This window comes from Coregonus clupeaformis, unplaced genomic scaffold, assembly GCF_020615455.1.
Source record: "Coregonus clupeaformis isolate EN_2021a unplaced genomic scaffold, ASM2061545v1 scaf0327, whole genome shotgun sequence".
Lineage (NCBI taxonomy): Eukaryota > Metazoa > Chordata > Actinopteri > Salmoniformes > Salmonidae > Coregonus > Coregonus clupeaformis.
This window is the reverse complement of record NW_025533782.1, coordinates 185,841-205,489: the sequence shown is the minus strand read 5'-3', so window position 1 is coordinate 205,489 and position 19,649 is coordinate 185,841. Positions and strand designations below refer to the sequence as shown.

Sequence of the window (19,649 nt, the reverse complement as noted above, 5' to 3'; positions counted from 1 at the left end):
AGTATGTGGGAAGGAGAGAGAGAGCAAGAGAGAGAGAGAGAGAGAGAGAGAAACAGACACACACAAACACAACATAACAAGACGCACACACACACACACAAACACAATTTAGATTACACATACTGCACTGATGAATAGATTGACACACACCGGCTACCGAGCACTTATGACAACCTTTTTAATGAGCGAGTTTGCATATACATTCAGAATATCATACATTATATGTCATGGTAACAATACTAATACAAAACCGAACGAAAACCAGCTTATATAGTTTAATGGGGGTCTGCTTGAGGACACACACACACATACTGCTTGTCATTAGTCTGCACAGGAAGCCTACAACAAGATACATGTCCCTTTCCCTTTAGATGTTACTGTCAACATTCTAAACGGACCGTGACATCAAACTCACGGCTGGAGGCTAAACTCTCCTCACGGTGGCGTTCTATCAGAAACAGTCCCAGGCAGCTCCTGTCTGCTCTGAGCGGAGTGTCCTGTGTCGACGGGAAGGCATAAATTGTCATAACACCGCCGTATATCAAAGTACTGATAGTGTACTGTACGAGAGTGGTGGGTGTGATGATATGATAACTACTGCTGCAGCTGCTATACATACAGTCTAGCCAGAGAGAGACAGAGGGGGGGACAGGGAAACCTTATGGCATGTGGCCCAGTGGAGGCCACTGGAAGGGAAGGAAGGCAGAGGGACTACTTAACTCAGTGCTGTGTGACTGTGTGTGAGAGTTAAAATCTGATAACCAGCAATAAAACTGGAAAGTTGGAGTGAGGGGGAGAGGGGTTAGGAGAAAGAGAGAAAGAGATGGAGAGACATGTAAAAAGTGAGAGATAAAAGAAAGAGAGAGGGAGATGAAAAAAGACAAGAGAAAAAGACAGACAGAAAGAGAGGGAGGGAGAGAACAAGAAGGAGAGAGAAAGAGAATGTGAGTGGGGGGAATGTAATGGATCACGTGTGCTGTTACAAGATAAAGGCTTTTCCCCTCAGATACTTCATATCATATACTTCACTTTCACTCAAATCCCATCCAAGCATATCGCTTTCCCTCTCTCTCTCCTCCCTGTCTCTCTCCTCCCTCTCTGACTCCAAAGTCACCCCTTGCACTCATCCAACACTTTCACCTCTTCACTCCGACCCATCTCTCCCCCTCTTTTTCGCCTCCCTCTCTCCCTTCTCAGGAGTGTAGTCTGATCCCTCGTTCATTCTGCTCTACCTGTTTCCTTTGTTCAAGCAGCTGTTTCTGGCCTATCAGAGAGAGAGAGAGAGAGAGAGAGAGAGAGAGAGAGAGAGAGAGAGAGAGAGAGAGAGAGAGAGAGCGATTAGGTGAGAGATCACTGACAGCCAAGACTTTCTGGGCCTGATTCTCTAAACAGCCAATGCGCTGGTGCAATTTATCATTCACCTCAGAGAGAAATGAAAACCAGAAAGAGAGGGAGGAGGAGAAGACCTGGCAACGAAAATGAGAGCAGGCAGCAGATGTTGTGTAGTCATAGTTGTCCATTTAGGACAAGAGCAGTCTTGGAGAGACAGACTTGCAGCTTCACTTAGCATAACATACATGAATATCCACAACTACTCTATCAGAGTTTATTTCGTGTGTGTGTGCATGCCCAAGCATTTGCATGTGTGTGTGTGTATGCCCACATGTGTGTATGCCAACACTTTCGCACATGCATGAGTGTGTGTGTGTGTGCACAGGCATGTCCTGTACGATATCACATTCCCTTTTGCAGATCCAACCTAATCTCTTTGTAATGTCATTCCATTTGGGCCGACAAGTCAAGCCACGCTTTGTGCTTTGAGGTACAGGAAACCCCAGCTGAGAACTTTTCCACACAGACACACTTCATGAAACTACACCACATCCTCGTCCCAATACCAGACCCCCTATTGCCCGCGTTTCCTTCTTATGTCCATCAAGATAAAGTGACCCCATATAAAGGTGCTACAGTAAGTATGATTGGCCAATACAGTACAAAGAATACAGGTCCCTACGCCAAGCTCTCTTCCCATTGGTCACTGTCCTCTTCACATCTCATGTTGATTGGTTAATTACGATGACAACAATATAAAAACAGGAAGTGCTTTTGTTTCAAAATTTGTGCTACTTTACGGTTGGTTGGGCTTGGAATCTGGAACGCCGAGGGGTGAGGGAGTCCAGGGAAAGTCATTCATTTCTCTCCCTCTTTTTTCTCATTCTAATTTTTTGGGCTGAAATGAGGAAATCCAGGATGGTCCACTTTGGCTTGCATTTACATCGCAGTGCCTTGTATTGAACAGAGGAGGGTATTACAGAGAGAGACTAGTCTTAGTAGGTTTAGGTAATGTTGTGTGCGTGTAAGAGAGAGGGAGAGGGGGATGAGGGGGAGTGCAGGACTGAGAGAGGGATTGTGGAGGAATGAAGGAGTGCAGAGTTGGAGTACGGAGTCATTCACTCAGCCGTCGGATAAAGAATGATTCCGGAGGGGAAACGTTGGGGCCGGGGTCGGGAGAAGAACAGGAGAAAGAAAGGAGAGAAGCGGGCCAGTAGATTTGTCTGACGCAGAGAAGGAATGAAAAAGAACAAATCTCCACTTTCCTTGCATTCTTCTCTTTCAGCTGCTCATACCTACATTCTTGAAACCCTTCTCTCTTGATTACATTAGCATACTCTCTCTATTTTTCCTCGTTACCCTTTTCTCTCTGCCAACACTTCTCCCCAGAGTCAGTTTTCAGGCCCCTTTCCTTCTTTCCTCCCCTCTTTCTCCCTATATTTTTTGGCCAGACAATTCACCCTCCTCTCAATATAAATTGTCCATGTTTTACTTCAAAGCAGTGCCTTTCGGATTCTCTCTCTCTCTCTCTCTCTCTCTCTCTCTCTCTCTCTCTCTCTCTCTCTCTCTCTCTCTCTCTCTACTCCCTGCCTCCCTCCATCTCCCTCTCTCTCTCACTATCCATCGTCCATGCTTTACTGCAAAGTGCCGTCTCTTCTCCTCTCCTCCTTTTGGATTCTGTCTCTCTCTGTGCCTCTCCATCTCTCCCTCCATCTCTCCATCCCTCCATCCTCAGGGTTTCTTGGGCCGTCCGTTGCGGGGCAGGTTCTCCACGGTGTTACTGAGGCGGTACTTGACGATGATGCTGTGCACCGTGGACTTAGGCATCCTCAGCTCTTGCCCGATGGACCCCTCCGACTTGCCGTCCTTCCACAGGTCGACCACGCGCTGCCGCTGCATGATGTCGTGCTCCTTGGTCTTCAGGAAGCCGGCGCCGCCACCACCCGGGGCTTCTGGGGCTTCTGTGGGGGCAGACAAGCGGCAGAGCTGTAGAGACTGGGTGGGACTGGGAGGGAGAGGTAGGGGTCGCCACGTCAACGCCACGGCAACACCCCGGCAATGCCATGGCAACACGAGCGACAGTCAGTCAGTTCAGGCAGTTCAGGCAGTCTGGCCCTCAACACTCCACTACTGAGGGTCAGCTTCCTCGAGGTGTCATGGAAACAACCACAACCACAACATTACTGTTACACTTCCCAAAGGGCAACCCATTTTGAGGGACAGTCAATGTTGTTGAAAGTTTGTGTTCCACAATTCAGGTGTGTTGAAAAAGCACCAAAAAATTAACTGAGTCCAATGTGTCATTACGTTTTGCTTGGAGTTCACGAGGTTAGCTACAGTTAGACAGTCAGAAAAGAAGCAGGGCAGACAGAAGTTGTTTATTTTGAGGCAGTAGCAGCTTTGCGTACTCAGGACTGGGATGAGGTGACCAGACTGTTGAAGTGATGTTATTATCAGGTTATTATGAGGTCACAAAAGTGTTTTTTCCAGTCACAGTTTTTCCTCACTCTCTCCCTCTGCTCCTCTCCTCCTCTCTCTCTCTCTCGCACTCTCTCTTTCTCTCTCGCTCTTCTCTCCCCACTCTCCCATCTTTCTCCCCCACTCCTATCACTCCCTGCTCTCGCTCTCCCCCTCTGCTCTTCTCTCTCCTCTTCCTCTCTCCCCTCCCCTTTCCTCTCCCTCTCTCTCCCTCTCTCTCCCCCTCCCTCTCTCCCTCTCTCTTTCCCTCTCTCTCTCTCTCCCTCTCTCTCTCCCTCTCTCGCTTCCCCTCTCTCTCCCTCTCTCTCTCTCCCCCTCCCTCTCCCTCTCTCTCTCCCCCTCTCTCTCTCCCTCTCTCTCTCCCGCTCTCTCTCCCTCTCTTCCTTCACTCTAAAAAGGGGTCACCAACCACAGCAAGCCTAATCAAGACAACAAACCCAACGCACCCCCATATACCAAATATTTATAGCTCTACCCAGAGAACGCATTCATTCGTTCAGACTGTCTGTGTGTTCAGCTGCTTAGCGTTCATCTCAGCACTGTCCACTCAGACCCAACACCCACAGAGGACAGACAGACAGCGTTTGATCTAGCGACTATTTCTGAACACCAGCGTTCAGCCCAGCGTTCAGTTCAGCCAAGCCTCAGAGAGTTCTGGTTCACAAGTCACAACAAGGAGTTTACACAAGCAACTTCTGTGTGGTTTGGTGTCCTCTTAAAATACCTTTGTACAAAGTCCATGGAGACTGAATTGCATCTTGGCACCACGACTCGGTACGACATGAACTAACTGCACATTTTCAGAAAAAGAAAAAACGCATCTCCCAGACAGATGGGTCCCACTGCAATGACATAACTCAAGATGTAGCAAGATGTAATATCTCTTCACTGCATCTGTTACATTTCTGTTACACACTCCAGAGCAGACGTATCTGGTCAACATCTGCTGTAGCCAAACTAATGGAGGGAAAATAAATTATCTTGTTGCCAGTTGGAGTAGACTAAGAAATGCTGAAGGAGCTGGACAATAAGCCCCAAACAAAGGTGGAGAGTTTGAGAGGGAGAGTTTAGAATATTTTAATCACGCTAATGAGTAGAATAAACCTTTAGGAGGAAAAATCTACATCTGCAAATATTCTTCCAAAATTGTTTGTGGGGTTCCAACGTACTGGACACCTTCATACTCTTGCAAGCTTTGTTCAGAATAACTAATAGAAAACAGTTTGTAGGTTTTTAACAGTTGAAAAGATAAAAGGGAGAATCCTTACTTCCACCAAGTTGACTTTTTAAATCTCCCAATATTGACATCAATGCAGGACTCATTGAAAGTTCAACTTAAGTGGAAGTTAGGATTCACCATAGAAATAGAATGACATCATTCCAGTTCTGAGGGATCCGCCCCAAAGTTTTTAAAAAATGTTGACATCAGAGATTGTGATTGGCTGTGAACCTGACTACTTCAGGTGGCCATCTGTCAACACTAACAGCAATGAAAACAGAGACAAAGTGGATCTCACTGATCTAAGTGTCTCCGGCATTGCCAGGGTTTATTGAACCATGACAGATGAGGGGCCAATCTCAACTCAGTTTTCTTCAGTAAATAGTGCTTAGAATGCTGTTATAAACCATGGAGTATTCCCATAGTACCATTTGAGAAAAAACAGGTGATTACTACACACTGTCTTCTAGGCGCGTTCACATGGCACCTTAGCCCAGGGCACATGGCACCTTAGCCCAGGGCTAAGAGAGATTTTAGCCCAGGGCTAATCAAGTGTTCACACATGCACATTCTAAAGTGGGCTAGCAACAACCTTAGCCCAGGGCTAGCTGGCCCTGCTCCGGAGCAGGGTTAGCGCCGACTTTTCAGGGCTAGCCCCAGAAACACGGTGCAAGAATAGCCAGTGTGAAACGGGGTCAAGAACAACGCATAGAATTGTCACTGTCCAATCACAAAAGCTGCACTTTGCATATGCTTGTGATGCCTGTGATGCGTTCTGCACACTATTTTGATAAGTAAATGTATACTATTTCATCTTTCCACCTGAGGACAAAAACTTGACCCCAAAAAATTATACTTTCATCCGTGCAAAAACATTGGCTGCTATGGCTAACAAAAATGGTTGCTATGCAGGCTGGCCAACGTCTTCCCACTGGGCACACATGGGTTGAATCAATGTTGTTTCCACATTATTTTAATGAAATTACATTGAACCAACGTGGAATAGATGTTGAATTGACATCTGTGCCCAGTGGGTTTTATTTAGCTAGCCTCTGAAGCCACAAACTCTACAGCTGGAAGGGCAGCAAATGCTCCATTTCCATCTGTTTTCATAGGTTTTCTATTGACATTTAATTGTATATAGCTATCCATGATAATAATATTGTTGCATGATTTTGCCTGGATCAGAAAAGTTTATGTATCTTCCTTGCACAGCATTCTCTATAAGATCGCATTTCAAGGGTGAAAGATTGTTTCCGAAGGTCGGACAGGCAGACAGCAAGGTTTATACAAACCATCACTGTTGGAAATAAAATGCTAGGCCAGAAGCAATAGGAAAAAGAATGTGTTAATAAATGCCTTATTGCTTATAAAATTGGTCGCGTGGCAGAAACAGAATGCTGGTCGCTTGTTGTGTTTGTCCATTATCCCAGGGCTTTGGAATACAAGTGTGAATCCTTAGCCCAGGGTTCAAGCTTAGCCCAGGGTTAAGAGATGCTTATGTGAACACAGGATAAGCTAGCCCAGGGCCAGTCTTAGCCCGGGGCTAAGAACAATGCAGTGTGAAAAGGCCTAGAAGCATTAACCTCACCATAATGATCGATATAGCAACAGATGCAAATATCTCACTACAAAATGTATGACCATATAAAGATGCTACATTCCTCATGCATATCTGGAACAGATTTGACCCATCTGTCCAAGTTGCCAAAGCCAGAAGCCAATGCATTCTAAACTATACCTTATTAGGTCTACATTAACACAAATATAGTGGAATACTTAAGCAATAAGGCACGAGGGAGTGTGGTATTTGGCTAATATACCACGCTAAGGGCTGTTCTTATGCACAACGCAACGCGGAGTCCCTGGACACAGCCCTTAGCCGTAGTATATTGGCCATATACCACAAACCCCCGAGGTGCCTTTTTGCTATTATAAACTGGTTACCAACGTAATTAGAGCAGTAAAAATAAATATTTTGTCATACCCGTGGTATACGGTCTGATATACAACGGCTGTCAGCCAATCAGCATTCAGGGCTCGAACCATCCAGTTTATAATCTAGTATAATACATACTCTCATAGGTACTGCAGCTTAAGCTAAATGGATTTGTCTTCTCCGCTTGGAACAAGTACACACACACACACACACACACACACACACACACACACCGTAAACACAAACCACATTTTTTCCAAAGCTTCACTGATTAAGGATTTCTAGTGACTTGTTGACTTTATCAGATAATAAATGAATGGTTTCGGCAAGAAATGCAGCTGCTGCAGAGTAGCAACCCAGAAAAGCACGTCTAACTGATAGGAACAGTGAATCATTCATTAGTAGTTTTGGAAAGCCCTTCTCAGTGAATGGGTGTAGCCACTGACCTGATACGAAGGATCCAGGGGGCATCTGGCTGTAGTTGGCTCCTCCCATGGGTAAGACTCCCGGGGGGACGGGGGTGAAGGTGGGTCCAAAGTTCTGAGGAGTGGCGTAGGGTCCTGGAGGGATGGTCTGGAGGAGAGGGAGGGAGGGGGGACAGACTGTCAATTTGATGATCGATCGAAATCAAAAGGAATAATCAGAAGCCTGAGTGTGTGTGTGTGTGTGTGTTCACAGGTAGTTTGTGTGTATGCGTGTGCGCGAGCTTGCGTTACTGTGTGTGTATGTGTGTGTGTGTACTCAGTCTACTCACCGGGGGTGTGTGTGTGTCGGTACCCTTGCTGGCTAGTCTGCTGAGGATGCTTCTCTCTGACATCTGCAGGCGTGCGGCGATGGGCGGGACCCGGGACAGTGTGGCAGGGAGCCGCGTCACGTCAGCCTTCATGTCACTCAGCAGCTCCTCCAACTGGTTCAGCACTGACATTACAACAACTCAACAGTCAATTCATTCCATTAACCATTCCAAGCAGCTATTAGATTAGTCAATTACTGTTAACCATTACAAACAGCTATTGGTTTATTAGTATTAACCATCAACTACATACTCTATCAGTCTCCCACTAGGTTTGAGGTAAAGTCTGGGAGATTGTTTCTTTATCCTTATTTCTGATATAAACGCGTACAGACACACACCACACACACACAGAAGGGGGAGATTTGAGGTTTGTGTGTGTGTCCCTCACCCTTGTGCAGCACTGCGTTGGCCGGTTTGTTCCCGGCCAAGGACTCCTTGCTGAGGTGCTGGTGGGACTCGGCCAAACACTCCACCTCGGCGAAGCGGGCGTTCAGGGCCATGGCGGGGTGGACTGGGTCCTGGGTCATATTCAGGTAGGCTGCCCTCCTCAGCTGCTCCTCGATCACCAGGGCCTGCTCTAATAACTGGGGGGAGAGGGAGGGGGGAAAGGGGAGAGAGGGGGGGGGGGGGGTGAGTCAGTTCTTTCATCAAGGATCGTCATAAAACTCTTCTGCTTCTTGACATATATCTGGCCAACATGTACAGTAGGTTCTACATTTCATTGCAAGAAGGTTTTATTGAGTTTAATTTATCTGAATCGTAATGAGGAAGATGTTCGAGAAAAATAGTAAATAAGAGGAGAGAGATAAACAGAAATTGAGGATTGCATGAGAAGAAGAAGAATTTGTCAGAAAAAGACAGATGATGTCTGGATACATTCTAGAGAAAATATTCATATTTACAGTGTTATTTTAGCCACTGTCATTGCGTGAGAGAGAGAATGCGGATGTTGAGGTCAGGGCATGAAACATGTGAGACCATCAAAAACAGGATGAGTCCCATTTCACAAATGCACCGGTCAGCAATACCACCCTGGTATCTGTCTGTCAACCCAATATCTGTCTCTCATCCTTCAAACAGATGTTTTCTATTAGGTATTAAATTGTACTTAAATACAGTGAGCTCCAAAAGTATTGGGACAATGCCAATTTTTTTGGGCTCTGTACTTCAGCACTTTGGATTTGTAATGATACAATGAAGTGCGGACTATCAGCTTTAATTTGAGGGTATTTTCATCCATATCGGGTGAACTGTTTCGAAATTACAGCACTTTCTGTACATAGTACCCCCATTTTAGGGGACCAAACGTATTGGGACAAATTCACTTATATGTGTATTTACATTTACGTCATTTAGCAGACGCTCTTATCCAGAGCGACTTACAGTTAGTGCATACATTATTCTTTTTTATTTTCATACTGGCCCCCCGTGGGAATCGAACCCACAACCCTGGCGTTGCAAACGCCATGCTCTACCAACTGAGCTACAAGTGGTATGAAACACAACTAAAACAAACAGCAATTGTATCTCACATTGGTAGAGCCACAAGCTTGATGTAGTCATTGCGTGCTAGGAATATGGGACCAAATACTTAATACACATATAAGTGATTTTGTCCCAATACATTTGGTCCACTAAAATGGGGGGACTATGTACAAAAAGTGCTGTAATTTCTAAACGGTTCACCCGATATGGATGAAAATATGCTAAAATTAAAGCTGACATTGTACCATTTTAAATCCAATGTGCTGGAGTACAGAGCCAAAACAACACCAACAAAATGTCTGTCCCAATACATTTGGAGCTCACTGTATGTCCTGAATTGTGTTAATCTTGTCTGTGTCATGGTTGTGTTGTGTCATAGTTATGTGATGGTTATCTTATAGTATGTCATGTGATGTGTAGGGCCCAGAGTGTTTCCTGGCCTTTTAGTTATGCTACGCTATGTATGCTATGCCATGCTATATTGCTATGCTACAGTGAGGGAAAAAAGTATTTGATCCCCTGCTGATTTTGTACGTTTGCCCACTGACAAAGAAATGATCAGTCTATAATTTTAACGGTAGTTTTATTTGAACAGTGAGAGACAGAATAACAAAACAAAAATCCAGAAAAAATCATGTCAAAAATGTTATAAATGTATTTGCATTTTAATGAGTGAAATAAGTATTTGACCCCTCTGCAAAACATGACTTAGTACTTGGTGGCAAAACCCTTGTTGGCAATCACAGAGGTCAGACGTTTCTTGTAGTTGGCCACCAGGTTTGCACACATCTCAGGAGGGATTTTGTCCCACTCCTCTTTGCAGATCTTCTCCAAGTCATTAAGGTTTCGAGGCTGATGTTTGGCAACTCGAACCTTCAGCTCCCATAGATTTTCTATGGGATTAAGGTCTGGAGACTGGCTAGGCCACTCCAGGACCTTAATGTGCTTCTTCTTGAGCCACTCCTTTGTTGCCTTGGCCGTATGTTTTGGGTCATTGTCATGCTGGAATACCCATCCACGACCCATTTTCAATGCCCTGTCTGAGGGAAGGAGGTTCTCACCCAAGATTTGACGGTACATGGCCCCGTCCATCGTCCCTTTGATGCGGTGAAGTTGTCCTGTCCCATTAGCAGAAAAACACCCCCAAAGCATAATGTTTCCACCTCCATGTTTGACAGGTGGGGATGGTGTTCTTGGGGTCATAGGCAGCATTCCTCCTCCTCCAAACACGGCGAGTTAAGTTGATGCCAAAGAACTCCATTTTGGTCTCATCTGACCACAACACTTTCACCCAGTTCTCCTCTGAATCATTCAGATGTTCATTGGCAAACTTCAGACGGGCCTGTATATGTGCTTTCTTGAGTAGGGGGACCTTGAGGGCGCTGCAGGATTTCAGTCCTTCACGGCGTAGTGTGTTACCAATTGTTTTCTTGGTGACTATGGTCCCAGCTGCCTTGAGATCATTGACAAGATCCTCCCGTGTAGTTCTGTGCTGATTCCTCACCGTTCTCATGATCATTGCAACTCCACGAGGTGAGATCTTGCATGGAGCCCCAGGCCGAGGGAGATTGACAGTTCTTTTGTGTTTCTTCCATTTGCGAATAATCACACCAACTGTTGTCACCTTCTCACCAATCTGCTTGGCGATGGTCTTGTAGCCCATTCCAGCCTTGTGTAGGTCTACAATCTTGTCCCTGACATCCTTGGGGAGCTCTTTGGTCTTGGCCATGGTGGAGATTTTTGAATCTGATTGATTGATTGTTTCTGTGGACAGGTGTCTTTTATACTGGTAACAAGCTGAGAGTAGGAGCACTCCCTTTAAGAGTGTGCTCCTAATCACAACTCGTTACCTGTATAAAAGACACCTGGGAGCCAGAAATCTTTCTGATTGAGAGAGGGTCAAATACTTATTTCCCTCATTAAAATGCAAATCAATTTATAACATTTTTGACATGCATTTTCTGGATTGTTTTGTTGTTATTCTGTCTCACTGTTCAAATAAACCTACCATTAAAATTATCAGTGGGCAAACGTACAAAATCAGCAGGGGATCAAATACTTTTTTCCCTCACTGTATGTCATGTCATGCTATGTCATGTCAGTTTATGTCATACTATGTCATTTTATGTCACACCATGTGGTGTCGTACCTTGAAGCGGCGGGCCAGGAACTTGTTCTTCATTTCCAGGAAGTTGCCCTTGTTGGCCTGCGACTTGAAGGGCTCGTTGACAATGGCGAACTGGGGGTCGTTCTGGATGTCCTGCCACCTCGCGTACCCATGACTGATACGTAGAGGTCAAGGGTCATACAGCTCAATACATAATTGGCCAATCCCAAACCAACATCTAGCCTGTCAGTAGTATTTAGTATTTTAGAACAACTTCTACCAAGCCTATGAATAGGGCTATCATCATCAAGCTTATTCCTATCGAATTCTTTTAGATCATTATTGTGTTTCTTGTGTTAGGGGGCATTCTAGTGAAAGACATAGAACAAACAGAATGGACTTCCAATCTCTATTCCGTGTGCAGATCTCTGCAGACACAATCTAATACTTCTCTGCTACACAAAGGCATCAGTGGGTGGACTTGTTGACGTCTAACAAGAAGCCACTGTCGCAGCAAGATCGATAAATAAACACCACAAGACAGTCTCCTTGGCAACCGCCGTCAAGGATACAGAACGATTCCCGCCAGCAGCCAGAAGTCGTGCCGCCGGTGCCAGATCTCATTCATCTTCCCAGAGGAGATGGCCGCCCGCTCCTCATTCTGCCACAGCGTATGCAGCTCTGCAGGGTGAAATGTCAGCATAATGTAGGGTCAATGTTATAACAATGTTAAAACAACCTGTGAGTTCTGCCACAGCGTGTGCAGCTCTGCAGGGTGAAACGTCAGCATAATGTAGGGTCAATGTTATAACAATGTTAAAACAACCTGTGAGTTCTGCCACAGCGTGTGCAGCTCTGCAGGGTGAAACGTCAGCATAATGTAGGGTCAATGTTATAACGTCAACATAATGTTGTTTTAATGTTAAATGAACAACCTGTGTTTTCTGTCACAGTGTGTGCATCTCTGCAGGGGAAAGTCAACATAATATTGTATCAATGTTATAACAACAACCTGTGATACTGACTGAGGGTGTTCTGGACCTCTGCAGGAAAAAGTAAACACAATGTTGTGTCAATGTTAAAACACTCATGTTAAAACAACCCATGATACTGAATCACTGTGTGTGGAGATCAGTGTGTGGGAACATCAACATAACGTTGAATTAATGTTGAAACAACCCTTGATACAGCGTGAGTTCTGCCACAGCTCTAACACACAGTACCAGATATGACAGGGGTCATATGAGAGGGGTAATTTACCCGTGAAGCCCCCGTCAGCGATGTTGAACATGAAGCGCCGTCGCTCGGGGGGGATGATGGGGGGTTTCGGCAAGGTGTCTTTGGCAACCTCCTCCTTCGCCACTTCTTTCCCAGCATCCTTTTCACCTTTTACTTCCTCTGTGAGCAAGACAAACACAAGCAAGTTCCTTTAGATCAGTGGATGCCACTGAAATATACCTAAGAGTGTACATTTACTTAGTGAGTCACTAACTAACTGACTAACTAACAGACAGGTACAGATGGATGGACGGATGGACAGACAGGTGAGGTCACTCACCTTTCATCACGTCAGAGGGTTGCTGTCTGTCCATCTTTTCCTTGTTGTCTGACGCTTCTGTGGCGACAGGGGCTTCCTCGCTCTTCTCCGTCTCTCTTCCCTTCTCCTTCTCCTCCTCCTTCTCTCCAGGCGAGAGCGTTACACTACCTGGTTTCTCATCTTTGACCTCCGACCCTTGTTTAGTTGTTTCTCCCGGTGTGCCCTCCGTACTCTCCTCTTCTTCTTTCTTCTCCTCCACTGGGGCCGGAGGCGTGTCAGTCGTTTTTGTTTCTTTCCACTCCTCCTCTTTTGTACCACTCTCTTCCTTGTCTGTTGTTGTACTAGGGGATAATTCTTGTGGAGCTTCCTTCGTAGGGATTGGAGGCTGTGGACAAGACAAAACATAGTGTTCAGTGACAGTTGTTGGTATAACTGTACGTAGGTTAGCAAGATTTATTAAGACTGTGAACTGTGTAATTAATAACATTCAATCTCTCACCTCTTCAGGATCTGCACTCCTGTTGCTCTCTACCTCTTTACCCCCTTCCTCCTCCTTCTCTCCATTTTTCTCTGGCTCAGACGGGGCCTTACCCTCCTCCTTCTCTCCCTCCTCTCCATCTTTCCCGTTCTTCTCTAGTTTCTCTGAGGGAGCAGGGGTAGCTGACCACAACACACAGGCAGAGGGTCATCTCTCGCTCACACACACACATATTACACACACACATACACACTCACATATTACACACACACACTCACACACACACACACACACACACACACAAGTTATCACAGTCAGACTTGGAGTGCCCTCTGCTGGATATGTTTTGAGCTGCGTGCCTGCCTGTGTGTGTGTGTGTGTGTGTGTGTGTGTGTGACATGTGTCTTTGTTCACCCACCTGGTTTAGAGGTGCAGGGGGTGTTGTCTGAGGTACAGCTGGGATCAGGGGTGGGCGTGGCAGTCTTCATGGTACCTCCAGGGGAGGAGGCTCTGGAGGAAGAAGACACACTGACCTCTGGTCTCAGAGCCTCAGGCTTCATCTCTGGCTTCAGCTCTGGGAGACTCCACCGCCCATTGATGTGCTCAAACTCCTGGATCTGAGGTGGAGAGAGGAGGGGAGGGGATGCGGTTCAGTGACAGGACCAAGCAGCTGTCAATCATTGTTGACTGGCTATAAAGTATTCTATTCTGTACTGTACTGTTCTGTACTGTTAATAATAATATTAATAATATGCCATTTAGCAGACGCTTTTATCCAAAGCGACTTACAGTCTGTTCTGTACTGTTCTGTACTGTTCTGTTCTGGTCTGCATGTTCTGTACTGTACTGTTATGTTCTGCATGTTCTGTACTGTACTGTTCTGTTCTGCATGTTCTGTACTGTACTGTTCTGTTCTGCATGTTCTGTACTGTACTGTCCTATCCTGTACTGTTCTATACTGTCCTATACTGTTCTGTACTGTTCTGTACTGTTCTATACTGTCCTATACTGTTCTGTACTGTACTATACTGTACTGTTCTATACTGTCCTATACTGTTCTGTACTGTACTATACTGTACTGTTCTATACTGTCCTATACTGTTCTGTACTGTTCTGTACTGTTCTGTACTGTCCTATACTGTTCTGTGCTGTACTGTCCTATACTGTTCTGTTCTGTACTGTCCTATACTGTTCTGTACTGTTCTGTGCTGTACTGTCCTATACTGTTCTGTACTGTCCTATACTGTCCTATACTGTTCTGTTCTGTACTATACTGTCCTATACTGTTCTGTACTGTCCTATACTGTTCTGTGCTGTCCTATACTGTTCTGTGCTGTACTGTCCTATACTGTTCTGTTCTGTACTGTTCTAATTCTATTCTAGCCAACAGTCTCTGTCCCTGGGAAGAAATGGGCCCTAATTTCTGTGTCTATTCATTGATGTATCTTTATGTCACGAGGAAGTCACAGCCTGGAAAAAAAATGTCCTTATATGATTTCCTTTGATAGATTCTGGTCTGATAGGTCTGAATGGTTGACAGATGTGCTAAAAAAAACGACAGTTGCTATTGGTTGAAATGTAGCTAGCTAGCTAGCCTGTTAGCTTAGCATTATGGTTGCTAGGATACACTTTGACCCCTGACCTTCTTCTTGACCAGGGACATGACCCCGATGCGGGTCAGCACGGGCTGACGGCACAGGCCCTCCCTCGGCACGCCGTCGGCAAACGTCTCGGCGCCGTCGGCCACGGGCTCACACAGGTGACGCATGAACAGAGACACATACGCCCTGAAAGAGAGAGAGGAGAGGAGAGGGGAAAGAGAGTGACACAAAAGAGGAGAGAAGTGAGGGAGAGAGAGAACCAGACAAAAAGAGAGGCAGTAGGAGAGCAGAAAAAGGGGAGGGGGGAGAGAGAAAAAGGTTGAGAAAACAGCAAACAGAGAGGGACCAGACCAGCAACTACATTGTAGTATGAAGATCTTAGTGTAAGCGCATACTGTAGCCTATGACGCAAACAATCACAGTCCCTCTCCACTCACTTGAACTCCTTCTCACTCTTGCCCCTCAGGTCTCTGACCAGCCACTGGCAGGAGAAGGCATCCTGGGCGGGCATGCCCCAACGCATCACCGCGTTTAGGAAGGCCTTCCGCTGGCGTGTGTTGAAGCCCAACACCTAGAGGGGTAGAGGGGAGAGAGGACATAAGGACATTATAACCCATACACATTGCATTCATATGCAGTTCATAAGCCATAAGAAGGAGGACAGCGAGAGATTGGTGTCCAGGTGAAGGGTACCTACATAAGGACTTCATAACACATTCATAACCCATATACAGCATTCATAAATGTCAGCAAGAACAGCAGGTTATTGTGTCTAACCTCCAGGTTGCCGGCCACTCTGGCCAACAGGGGGGGCAGCGGCTTGTCTCTCTCATTCCTCATCTGGCGGCGTGACTGTCTGCGAGAACCTGGAGGGAGGGAGGGAGAGAGAGAGAGAGAGAGAGAGAGAGCGAGAGAGAGAGAGAGAGAGAGAGAGAGAGAGAGAGAGAGAGAGAGAGAGAGAGAGAGAGAGAGAGAGAGAGAGAGAGAGAGAGAGAGAGAGAGAGAGAGAGAGAGAGAGAGAGAGAGAGAGAGAGAGAGAGAGAAAAGAGGAGAAGTCAGGAGAGTGGGTGGTAACCAGCGTAGTACTTATGAGAGTACGACCCTGCCTTACACAGGACACGGCACAGGTCCTAATCCAGGCACTTGTCATCTCCCGTCTGGATTACTGCAACTCGCTGTTGGCTGGGCTCCCTGCCTGTGCCATTAAACCCCTACAACTCATCCAGAATGCCGCAGCCCGTCTGGTGTTCAACCTTCCCAAGTTCTCTCACGTCACCCCGCTCCTCCGCACACTACACTGGCTTCCAGTTGAAGCTCGCATCTGCTACAAGACCATGGTGCTTGCCTACGGAGCTGTGAGGGGAACGGCACCTCCGTACCTTCAGGCTCTGACCAGTCCCTACACCCAAACGAGGGCATTGCGTTCATCCACCTCTGGCCTGCTGGCTCCCCTACCTCTGCTGAAGCACAGTTCCCGCTCAGCCCAGCGGGAACTGTAAAGTGGTTATCCCACTGGCTAGGTGAATGCACCAATTTGTAAGTCGCTCTGGATAAGAGCGTCTGCTAAATGACGTAAATGTAAATGTAATGTAAATGTAGTTGACTTGGACTGAAATAGGTTTCCGGTACTCATTTTGGGTGCCGGTACTGTTTATACAGTATTTAGGTGCAGTAGCTCCACAATACTTTGGAGCTAATATTCAAGCTCCGTTGAGCTCCTGCCCAAGTCAAGCACGGGTACTAATAAAGTAGACATAATATCAATCTAGTCTCTCCTTTAAAATCTATTCACTAAGTTGAGAATAAAATAACCTATCTATCACAACGCATTCAACAGAGAAGGCTTCATTCCAAATGTGTTGTGCCTTCTGTACTTAGGCCTACCTTCTGGCCTCTCGTCGAAGTCTTCATCCTCCTCCTCGGAGCCCACAGAGTACTCGGACTGGTTATCTGAAATACCAGCATGCCACTCTGAAACAGCACATGGTGTACCGTCAATAGGCTAGGCCCAGTATCCCCATGCAGCTACTACTAGCAATACTTTAGCAAAACTTTAGCATTACTTTAGCATTCTTTTAGCATTACTTTAGCATTACTTTAGCATTACCTAACGTATTGCACAGAGACCATGTATGAAATGATCTAAATCTATCAAAGAGCACAAGTTTTTTTTATCAACCATGAATGAACCAATATATAGACAAGACACAAAGTAGGAGAAGTCTAACACGTATTTTATCAACAAAAAAGTTTATTCAGAATGCCCCCAGGTTGCCATAGTGATGCATGCTAGTAACAACTAACAACACCTACATCCATCTCTGTGACAACCACGACTGATGGTTACCAACTACCTACCTTGGTCCTCCTGTGCTGCGTCGTTGTAGTTGACAGGCTTGCGGTTCCTCTTGCCCTTGCCCAGTTTACTGGCCAGGTCCTCCTGCTGCTGCTCATAGTGGTGTCTCAGCAGCTTCTCCCAGTATTCTGGGTCCACACACTCCTCCTGCTTAATGATCTCACGCTCCACCTCCTCAATCTGGATACACGCATGCAAGAACATGGAAGAACAGTTTACATACAACCAATGTGGTATAATCTACTTATAAACTCTTCTATAGTTCAATGGAAAGTGTTAACAGTTTAGATCAACATAAAAGGAACACAAATACACCAACGTGCTATATAATATTTTTGTATAGATGCAAGCATACAAAAAGTTACAATCTGAAACAGTAATGTTATCACTTCTCTCTCTCTCTAACCCGCTCTCTCCATCCCTCCCACCCTCTCTCACCTTATCCTCCTCTCTGACCATGTAGCGGGCCACTTTGAAGGAGCTCAGGTATTCGTTCATGTTCTGCATGTCTGTGTCGTCCGTAGCGTCCTGGCTCCGGTCCAGCAGCCTCTCGATGGCCGAGCTGTCGTAGTGGATCACACTGCCCTCATCGTCCCTGTTGTCCCCCGCTGGACACCGTAGGGGAGAGAGGGTGGACATACGTGGTGGTGAGAGGACTTTGGGGGAATAGGAAACGGTGGTGAAACAAAGATGAGGATGTGACTAAAATCATTCTATATACAGATGTATGTAACAACCCCAAAAAAGCTAGTTTAGTCCCTAACGAACCGCTCATATTACAGAGTTTTTCCAAATCTCTGACATATACCCAAAATATAAGCAACGAGGTCTCCACCTCCTATCCTCACATATTTCCATCTGAAATCCCTCCATCCTCCTCCTGCTCTCCTCCTATCCTCCTCCCATCCCTCACAATCAGTCATCAATCAAATCGACTTCACATCAACAGGTACCACAAAATGCTTGACAATAACTCACATTCGATCTCGTCCTTGAACAGCTCCTCGGTGCCGAACTTGAGGATGTCGTCCAGTTCCTGTTTGGACATGGATCCCGCCTTGGAGCCCAGGCCGGGCCGTACCACCAGGTGGGTCAACATCATCTTCCTTTTGGCCACCTGGGTGATGCGCTCCTCCACACTGGCACGGGTCACGAAGCGATATATCATCACCTTGTTGGCCTGCCCGATGCGGTGGGCGCGACTGAACGCCTGTGGGGGAGGGAGGGTAGAGGGGGAGGGAAGAGGGAGACAGCAGGTTGGGACAAGGGAGAATGAAAGAAGGAGAGGAGGAGAGGAGGAGTGAGACAGAGAGAGGTAGAGAAGAGAAAAAAGAAATGATGAAATAAGGGGTAAAAAAACATACAAGCTTTTAGAAATATTTTTATTATTTCTTATTGTTGTCACATTGTCGAGAGGGAACCTGCAAGTAAGCATTTCATTGTACATGTGTATCCTGTGCATACGACAAATAAACATGACTTGATTTGATACAAGAATGCTGTCAAGACTTATTTCTATTGATGGACATTATTTCAACATTTCATGTAGATTCATGGCAGATCTGAGTACATTGTGGGCTATAGAATGGCAGACATTCTACCTGGATGTCATTGTGGGGGTTCCAGTCTGAGTCGAAGATGATGACGGTGTCAGCTGTAGCCAGGTTAATACCCAGACCCCCTGCCCTGGTGGACAGCAGGAAACAGAACTGAGGAGCACCAGGAGCTGAGAGAGACAGAGGGAGGGGGGGGGGTTGTATTACACTCACCCAAATCTCACAAGAAACTGAAAAGGGCCCTTTCATCTACAAGCTCGGTTTTTGTTTCTAGAGCCCTTAGACTATGAGTGTCTGCCTCACCATTGAACCTGTCTATGGCCTCCTGTCTGAGCGCTCCTGTGATTCCTCCATCGATCCTCTCGTACTTATAACCCTCAAAGTCCAGGAAGTCCTCCAACAGGTCCAACATCTTAGTCATCTACCAGAGAGAGAGGAGAAAGGGGGAGGAGAGAGAGAGAGAGAACAGAGAAATGGTTACGGAAGTGCTAACAGTGCATGCGTGTGTGTGTGTGTGTGTGTGTGTGTGTGTGTGTGTGTGTGTACCAACCTGTGAGAAGACCAGCACGCGGTGTCCTTGGTCCTTCAGTTTCCTCATCATCTTCTGCAGAAGAGTCAGTTTCCCAGAAGCCTTTGTGAGGTCCGTGCCCTCGTACGCTCCGCTTGCAGTCTTACGGGCTTCCTAATACCACGGTAAAGAGAACACACCATGACCATATATATTGCTAGACTTTTCCCCCTGGACTGTAATAAACTGTAATAGGC

General features: G+C 46.1%; 1 protein-coding gene across 7 annotated transcripts in view; it reads right to left on the bottom strand.

The window, feature by feature from the left end:
- The window catches only part of LOC121572117 (chromodomain-helicase-DNA-binding protein 3-like), a 35,374-nt gene that overhangs the window by 3,643 nt on the left and 12,082 nt on the right, over positions 1-19,649 (bottom strand). Inside the window, exons 20-39 of one of the 7 annotated variants that reach the window (XR_006658545.1) lie at positions 19,435-19,566; positions 19,188-19,305; positions 18,930-19,054; positions 18,307-18,538; positions 17,767-17,984; positions 17,331-17,508; positions 16,857-16,943; positions 15,750-15,838; positions 15,410-15,543; positions 15,014-15,158; positions 13,790-13,988; positions 13,393-13,553; positions 12,915-13,278; positions 12,617-12,754; positions 11,929-12,037; positions 11,399-11,531; positions 8,153-8,348; positions 7,723-7,886; positions 7,415-7,541; positions 1,141-1,264 (exon numbers count right to left, since the gene is read on the bottom strand). Coding sequence is in view for 6 of the 7 variants with exons in the window: in XM_045214856.1 (XP_045070791.1) it covers positions 3,064-3,293; positions 7,415-7,541; positions 7,723-7,886; positions 8,153-8,348; positions 11,399-11,531; positions 11,929-12,037; positions 12,617-12,754; positions 12,915-13,278; positions 13,393-13,553; positions 13,790-13,988; positions 15,014-15,158; positions 15,410-15,543; positions 15,750-15,838; positions 16,857-16,943; positions 17,331-17,508; positions 17,767-17,984; positions 18,307-18,538; positions 18,930-19,054; positions 19,188-19,305; positions 19,435-19,566 (3,279 nt within the window). In the remaining variant the exon portion in view is untranslated. Of the gene's footprint in view, positions 1-1,071; positions 3,294-7,414; positions 7,542-7,722; positions 7,887-8,152; positions 8,349-11,398; positions 11,532-11,928; positions 12,038-12,616; positions 12,755-12,914; positions 13,279-13,392; positions 13,554-13,789; positions 13,989-15,013; positions 15,159-15,409; positions 15,544-15,749; positions 15,839-16,856; positions 16,944-17,330; positions 17,509-17,766; positions 17,985-18,306; positions 18,539-18,929; positions 19,055-19,187; positions 19,306-19,434; positions 19,567-19,649 lie in introns of those variants that run through there. The other 6 variants (XM_045214856.1, XM_045214860.1, XM_045214857.1 and 3 more) reach the window with 6 other exon arrangements.